The 8,662-nt window shown below is 44.4% G+C and overlaps 1 protein-coding gene across 2 annotated transcripts in view; it reads right to left on the minus strand.

The window, feature by feature from the left end:
• Positions 1-4,145, minus strand: part of Fam214a (family with sequence similarity 214 member A) — a 78,050-nt gene extending 73,905 nt beyond the window's left edge. The window contains exons 1-2 of one of the 2 annotated variants that reach the window (XM_026779059.1): positions 3,970-4,145; positions 3,217-3,333 (exon numbers count right to left, since the gene is read on the minus strand). In XM_026779059.1, coding sequence (XP_026634860.1) covers positions 3,217-3,232 — 16 coding nt within the window. In that variant the 5' untranslated portion in view covers positions 3,233-3,333; positions 3,970-4,145. Of the gene's footprint in view, positions 1-3,216; positions 3,334-3,744 lie in introns of both variants that reach the window. The other variant, XM_005347628.3, reaches the window with a different exon arrangement.
• Between the last annotated feature and the right edge of the window lie 4,517 nt (positions 4,146-8,662).

An 8,662-nucleotide genomic window follows, 5' to 3' on the forward strand; every position in this document is an offset into this window, starting at 1 on the left:
AATAAATAAATAAAATAAATAAAATAAAATAAAGGCCAGTACTTAGGTGGTGGAAGCAGGAGAATCGGGTTTGATGCCAGCCTCAATGACAAAGTAAGTTGAAGGTTAGCCTGGGCTAAATGAGACCATATAAGAGCATGTTGCTTGAAAATTGAAAAAAAAAATCTGTGAAAAACTTACTTCAGTGTCTCTGTAGTAGTTTGTTAAGTAAGAATTTGTAGTTATTCTGAATATTGTTTTAAAAAAATCTCTGGGCGGTATTGGAGCAGATCTTTAATCCCAGCACTTGAAAGGCAGAGGCAGGCAGATCTCTGTGAGTTCGAGGCCAGCCTGGTCTACAAAGTGCGTTCCAGGACAGCCAGTGAAACCCTGACTCAAAAAAACAAAAACAAAAAAACAAAATAAACCCATGAACTAGACAGTTCATGGGTTTAGTTGTTTGTTGATTGGTTGGTTAGTTTTATTTTTATTTTTTCCAGACAAGGTTTCTCTGTGTAGCGTTGACTCTCCTGAAACACTGCCCCTGCCTCCGGAGGGCTGGGATTAAAAGTGTGTGCCACCATCACCCAGCAACAGTTCATGTTTTTATGGAATAAAATTCAACATTGGATTTAGGATTATTTCATTTCTGACCTGAGAATGATTAAAAAGATCAATAGCTTTCACGGGAAAGAAACTCACTCACTTCTCTGGGAATCTTGATAAATGGATTTATTTTCCTTATTAACTTGTATCAGTCCATAATTAAACCTTTATTGTTTAGTTACAGTTTTATCTAAGGTAAAACATGCTTTATAAAGTTTCTGTTGCAAATGCTATTTTTCAACTGCTGTGGCTTTAAAGCAACTTTTTAATAAGAATCCAAGACAAACAGTGACTTTGATTTTATTTGCTTGTTTATTCTGAGATGCAGCTCCTGACCTTGGTGCCAGTTTTTCCACTGTCACTGATGTAATCTAAAAATCTAAATTTAGCCGGGCGATGGTGGCGCACGCCTTTAATCCCAGCACTCGGGAGGCAGAGGCAGGCAGATCTCTGTGAGTTTGAGACCAGCCTGGTCTACAAAGCTAGTTCCAGGACAGGCTCCAAAGCCACAGAGAAACCCTGTCTCGAAAAAAAAATAAAATAAAAAAATAAAAATCTAAACTTAGCATGGTACACAGGCAATCCTTTCAGCAGCAATGCATTTGATGATATGCCTACAGACATAACCATACACTTATTTCAATTAACAGTAGAACACTCAAAAACTAACTGAAAGCCGGGCGGTGGTGGCGCACGCCTTTAATCCCAGCACTCGGGAGGCAGAGGCAGGCGGATCTCTGTGAGTTCGAGACCAGCCTGGTCTACAAGAGCTAGTTCCAGGACAGGCTCCAAAACCACAGAGAAACCCTGTCTCGAAAAACAAAAAAAAAAACAAACAAACAAACAAAAAAAACTAACTGAAAGCATGAAATTAAATATAGCTGTCTCCCACTTCTTCCTAGTATATTTTAGTAGACATTACTACCAAAAGACATAATTTAACTAGACAATTTGTATTTCTAATCATTTTGAAAAATGGATATAGGAAAATAACCATTTTAATGCACAGATTCTTGAAAATCCGCTTCAGAGGATAAATCTCTTTTTCAATCCTGAGAGCTGAGATTTCAAAAGAATGCCATTGTCTAGCCCTTCCTTCCTAACACGACGAAACCGACTGCACGATTTCTTGGAAACCAACTCACGACTGATAATGAAGTCTTCACTCCTCACCACTGCTATTTTATCAAACTCGCCTCAGGGCTGTCCTCATCCCTAATCAGAAGGCAGACAAACAACTTCTGAAGTCTCTGAAAAGCAAAAGAAAGCTGGTGTGGTGTTGAGGGACTATAATCTCAGTGCGTTGGAGACTGAGGCAGGTGGGCTCTAGCCACAGTCACATGGGACACATCACTTATACTTTTTCTTTTTAAGGTATTTTTTATGTTAAAATATTCATATATTGGGTCTGTGTGTGCAGATGTGCACGGGTTGAGGTCGGAGTCGGTTCTCGGCTTTGTAGGTTTCAGGGTTTGAACTCAGATCATCAGGTTTGGTGGCACCTTTACCCACTGGGCCATCTTCTAGGCTTGTGACGGGGAGGGGCAAGGTATAGACATTATTTTCTAAGTCTTGAAAATGTAGGGTTAGAGCCTGGCAATGGTGCAGTTAATCCCAGCACTTGGGAGGCTGAGGTCAGAGGCTCTGAGTTCCTGAATTCAAGGCCAGCCTGATCTACAGTGCTAGTTCTAGGACAGACGGAATTACACAGAAACCCCGTGGGGAGGGGGGTGTGGAAAAAAACAAACAAACAATAAGCCTAGCAGTGGTGGCGCACCTTTAATTCCAGTGCTCAGTAAGCAGATGCGGGTGGACCTCTGTGAGTTCAAGGCCAGCCTGGTCTACCAAATGATTTCCAGGACAGGCTCCAAAGCCACAGAGAAACCCTGTCTTGAAAAAAGCAAAACAAACAAAAAATAGATAATAATAATAATAATAATAATAATAATAATAATAATAATAATACAGGTTTAGAACAGAAAATTGGGCCCTAATTGTCCATATAGGGGACTGAAGCTGGGGTACTCTAAAAAAACAACTGGAATTCACTAAGAGCACTAAAATGAACCAAGGAGAGGTGGTGGGGGGGCATGCCTGCAATGCCTATATCGTAGAGGCTAAGGCATAAAGATGGTTAGTGAGTTCTGGGCCAGCCTGGGTTACACAGTGAGATCTGTGAGAGCCTAGAAAACCTGGCAAACAACAAACAAACCCACAAAAACAAAACACGGCTAGTGAAAAACAGTAATGATAATAAAACAATACTCTTTATCAAGTTCAAACTTAAGTTTCAAAAGTCGAAAAACTTTTCAGAGTTGGATTGACTTTACCTAAAAAAATGAGTAACTGCAACTAAACAGGACACTGACCCTGTGGCCACTCATTAAACGCTATTTCTGTCACCTTCATTGTGCCACACACCAAACACTGTCCTAGAACTGGTCCTCCCTTCCGACTTTAACCACCCACTCCACAGGCTCATCTCTTCCTCAGCAGCTGGTGTCTTCACAGAAACTGTCCTTGCACGTCTGAAACAGGAATAGTTGATCCTGTGGAAAATTAGGTTAACGCCTCTGAAAGGAGACAGAGAAACAAAACACAACTCAGGCCCTACTTAAATAAATCATTTACCTCGGTCTGGCTTCATTTTCGCATCCAATTTCCACCCAAAGTGCTGTAAAACACAGGTGTGGGTTCTTCCAACCGGCACACCGCTGACTCAACAGCTTCTGCTTCGTTTTCCGAACGCTAAGAGATGAAAATAAAAAAGAAACACTCGAGTCTTGTTTTAACCCCTAGATCTTGCAAGAAAAACTACCAAGTTAGGCCTCTTCCTGGTGCAGACTGCAGTGACAGAACCCTGGGCAGGTCTGAAGGGGGAAAAAAAAAACCCTCAAGCCTGTGCACCGCCTCCCCGGGCGTCCTCGGGCCTAGCACCCCTGCTCCCCGCCCCTCGGCTCTCCAGGCCAAGGTGTCCTCCTCTGACACAGCGTCTCGGAAGCACAAGCAGGATCTATTTATGCCCTGGAGGGACAGGCACGGAGAAGGAAGAGTCGGGCCACGGGAGCTAAGGCAGCCCTCGGTCAAGTGTCCTCTGGGCACCGAGGCACCACCGTAGGGGCCGGGGCGCATCAGCCCCCGCAGCCCCCCGGGCCTCACCTGCGGGGCTCCCCCTCAGGCTAGCCTCGCCGAGGCCTCGGTAGGCGAGTTCCCGCCGGAGTCGGAGCCGGTCAGCAGCAGAGCCCGGGCATGTCCTCAGCCGCGCCGACCCACGCGTGACGCTGCCCACCCGAGAGCGGCTCCCATGGCCCGCCCGCTCGCCGCCCTCCGGGACCCCTCGCTCCTCCTCCCGGCACTGCTCTCCGCGGCCACCCGGCCGCTCACATCGCACTCCGTGCTCCGGGCCACGCCTCCCCGAGCGCAGCGCGCAGCGACCCCGCGGCAGACGAGACGCCCAGACGCCGAGACGCCGCGCCCCGCGCATCCACCGGCCTCGCTCGCTGCCTGCCCGCCTCGCTCGCTCTCTACTCTTTCTCTCACTGTTTGCCCTGTCAAAACACTACCCGGGTCACGTGTCCCAACAACAGCCAACCCACTCTCGTCACTTCCTCCGCCGAGGCTGCGCGCGCCGGTTGTTATGGCAACACCACCGCGCGCCCTGGAGTTGGAGTTTGGGGACCTGTCTTCCAGAGCCAGGGTCTCAGAGGACGCGGGACCCACAGGGGCCACCTACGCTGCGCACCTAAGCAGCTACGGAACTGCGCCTAGAGTGCACTAGGGTCACCTGGGAGATGCCACCCCAGGGCTTACCCCAGACGGGAAGATAATTACAGTTCCTCCTCCTCCACAGGGATGCTGGCCTGGCGCAGAAGAGTTGGAACTCAGCCCTAAATACATGCAATTCCCCCATGAAACCCCTGTTTGTTGTGACCAGGACAGGAAGATGGGGGCCATACAGATCAGGTCCTCTGCATCCCTAAATTTTTCCGTATCAGCTAGGACTCAAGCTTCAGAAGCACTGGATGAGCTAAAAATAGCTCACAACTTCTAAAGCACTGACTCACCACCAAGCGGACACTTCTGACATCATGTTATTGTTGGGGCGCTGTAATTTTCTTGTTGTGCTATAACAATGTGACACGATGACATTGCGTGTTCTGATGTTGTGTCATCACTTAAGCACAAACAGATGTCAAGAATCTGCTGCAGATAAAAAAAGCAACAAGGGCTGCAGCTATTAGCCACTCAGATTATAGGCAAACCCAAATGAAGAAGTACAAAATTGCAAGGTTCTAGTTTCATTGGGAAAAAAACACACTTATTTAAGAAACTTTTTTTTTTGCATATGAGTGAGAATCACAACAGGAAGGACTAAAGCGATCTATGGTCGACTCTGTGTCTTTTTCCCTTTATAGTTTTTCCATTTCTAAATTTTTAGAGGTATGATTTTTAACCCACGTTTTTGGCAAACCACGAAATTGGCAATACTAGTATTATTATTTGAAGATTTGGTTTGATTTTTTTTATATGAGTGAGGGCTTGGGATACTGCTCAGCAGTAGGGTGCTTGCCTAGCATGCACAAGGCCCTGGTTCAAATCTCTAGTGTCAAAGGAAAAATATAACAATACATATGTGTATAAGTATTTATTTGCTTGCGTTTTTGTCTATGTACCACATGCAGGCAGTGCATCCAGAAGCCAGAAGAGAACGCCAGATCTCCTGGAACTAGAGTTACAGAAGGTTGTGAGCCGGGAACTAAACACAGGTCCTCTACAAGTGTTTTTAACTGCCGAGCCATCTTTCCAGCCATCATTATCATCATTTTGCTTCAGATAAAATACATGGAATTTCTGTTGTGAATAAGTAGTATTTTGTTGATGATTAGATATGTACAATAAAATAACATGCACAACCGACGTGACTAACTTTAGCTCCAAAGCTGGTTTGTGCAGGGCAGAACATGGAGAGATGAGCTGTTTCAGCAATGAGACATGAACCTTTGGACAACGGAAAGAGCTCTTTGATATAGTGGTGGCCACAAATGTTAGCTCCTGGAAGACTTCCCATGGACACTATTTAGTAATGTCTTGTGCAATTTTTTAAAAAGGGAACAGAAGTTTGACGTGTTCTGCAATCACTTCCCAGTTAACCCTGGTAATGGGAAACAGACAAAACAGTTACAGACCATCAAAAATAATTTAACACAACAGCTGGGGTCACACACCAGCTATTGTAGGAGGCTTATGGGTGAATAGGCAGCAAGAAGTGTGACTCAGCACCAACATCCCTGCTTAGCTTCGAAGAAGTGTAAAGAACAGAAAAATGGGCTGACGAAATCACTTAGGTGGTAAAAGGTGTTTGCTGCCAGGCCTGGTGACCTGAGTTCTATCACCCCAGTCCTAGGACCTACATGGTGGGAGGAAAAACCGAAGCCCTCAAGTTGTTCTCTGACCTCCATTCATGCACTCATACATATATACTCTTCCACAATAATAAATATAATTATAAACAAGAATAGAAAAAGGTAGCCGGTGTTGTAATAAGGAGCCATTCCTTATTACAACAAGCCGGGCAGCGGTGGTGCATACCTTTAATCCCAGCAGGTGGATCTCTGTGAGTTTGAGGCCAGTCTGGTCTTAAAAGATAGCCAGAGTTACAAAGAGAAACCGTGTCTTAAAAAAAAAAAACAAAAAAAAAAAGAAACAGGAAAAAGGAAGAAAGGAAGGAATAAAGAGTGTTGATTAACCTGTAATCCTAGTACTCAGGGGCTGAGACAGGAGGATTGTTGTAAATTTGAGATTAGCCTAAACTAGCCTGGACTATACAATGAGTCCACAACCAAGGCCACAGAGCAAGAGTTTACATTTTATTGTTGTTTTTTTGAGACAGAATCTCTCTGGGTAGCCCTGGCTATCCTGAAACCCACTTTGTAGACCAGGTGGCCTTGAACTCACTGAGATCTGCTTGCCTCTGCCTCCAGAGTGCTGGGATTAAAGGCTTGTGCCACCATATCCAGCTGAGATTCTATTAAAATCCAAAACAAAGCATCTTTGGAAAGGTGTGCTCCGTGGCGGAGTGCTTATCTGACATGAGCTCCCACCACTGCAAGGAAGAAATATGAAGACGAAGGAGACAAAGGCTGGAACTTGGTCATGTGACAAAGAGATCAGCAATCCAGAGGTTGGTCACTAAAACATGAAGGTATTTATTTATTTATTTATTTTTATTTATTTATTTATTTTTGAGACAGGGTTTCTCTGTGTCCATTTGGGGCCTGTCCTGGAACTAGCTCTTATAGACCAGGTTGGCCTTGAATTCACAGAAGTCCACCTGCTTCTGCCTCCCAAGTGCTGGGATTAAAGGCCTGTGCCACCACCACCCGGCACATGAAGGTCTTTAATTCCACAAAAATCATTGTAAACCAATTGAAAATGTTAAGAAAATCTTTCAGATATCAAATGTAAATCTATGGGCTGGAGAGATGATTAAGAACATTGGTTGTTCTTCCCAAGGACCCTGCTTATAGCTGTCCATAGCTCCAGTCCCAGGGGATCCAATACTCTCTTCTGGGTCAAGCACTGAGCACTCATATGATATCCACACATACATGCAGCAAAATCCCATGTGCATAAAATAAAAATAATTTTTAAAAGTAATTCTATCATTTATAGCTCCAGGACAATCATAAAAGAACACTTAAGAGGCTGGAAAGAAAGAAAAAAAAGAAAGAAAAAAAGAAGAAAAAAAAAAGAACACTTAAGAATCATCTAATGCAAATACGCTGGGCTTGCCTGCTTAGAGGCAGAGTCTGGCGATGTAACCCTGGCTGGACTTGAACCCAAGATCCCCTTTCTCAACCTCTCAAGTAATGTTATTACAGGGTGTGTGCCACCATGCCCAGAAATATACTCTTTCAAGTATGGCATTTGATAGCTTTTTTCATCATAAAGTATGTGGAAATAAAAATGCAAAGATAATTAGAATGTATGGCTAAATCTAGTCTTGCACGGTAACCAACAACAGACAGACCAAACTGTGTGGGTTTCCTTTCTGAAGTGTAAGCTGTCTTTTCTAAATGGTTTCTCATAGCCAAGACACCAGCTTCTATAAACAATCCTATGCCTTTCCTCCTATTGGTTGTCTGCTCTGTCCTTTTGTGACACTGTCTACTGTCTGTGACCACAGGTATAAGGAAGTGAAAACTGGTTCTAGTTCCTGCCTGCAGAAGTGACTGTAGTACCTAGACACGCAAACACTTCTAAATTTAAAACCAGGGTAACTTTTAATTATTCCGCAGGTTTGCTGAGCTGTGGGGGGTCTCTGTGTCATGGCATGTGTGACCCTGTATGTGAGGTCAGAGGTCAAGCTTGGGTATCATTCCCGAGTCCTTCGTCCATGAATATGTGTTGCATTTGTCTTCCTAAACTTGGATTACATAATAAAAATTGCTTTTTTAGTTTTATCCATTTTCCTCCAAATTTCATTTTTTTCCTTTTCAGCATGTATATGTACCACATTTTCGTTTCCAGTTCATCAGTTGATACACGTCTAGGCTTATCTGGTGTCTAGCTGTTATGAAAAGAACAGCCCAAGCAGTGGATATAAAGAGATTTTGGTAGAGCACAGGCTCCTTGGGAGTGCCAACCATGTTCTTTTAAAGGCTTATTTTAGTTTTAACGATGTGTCTCTCTATGTGGCAGGGAGCTGGTGTGCATGTGTGTGCTGGGGTCCAAGGAAGCCAGAAGAGGGTTTCAGATCCCCAGAGCTGGACTTACAGGAGGTAGCCATCTGCTTCGTGTGAAGGCTGGGAATTTAATTCAGGGCCTGGGTAGGAGTAGTACACATACTTAATCACTAAACCGTCTCTCTAGCCTCTTAAACTCCTACTTTTAATATGTGAACTAGGAGTTATAAAAAAAATGAAGTTGTGGCTCCCCTCTCCTCCTTCCCTCCCTCTGTCTGTCTCTGTCTCTGTGTCTCTGCACTCCCAATACACTCTTCCCAAATAAACTTCACACTCAAGCTCTAGAAGAAGAAGGAGGAGGAGGAAGAGGAGGAGGAGGAGGAGGAGGAGGA

The sequence above is a fragment of the Microtus ochrogaster genome, chromosome 5, assembly GCF_000317375.1.
Source record: "Microtus ochrogaster isolate Prairie Vole_2 chromosome 5, MicOch1.0, whole genome shotgun sequence".
In the NCBI taxonomy this organism is placed as follows: domain Eukaryota; kingdom Metazoa; phylum Chordata; class Mammalia; order Rodentia; family Cricetidae; genus Microtus; species Microtus ochrogaster.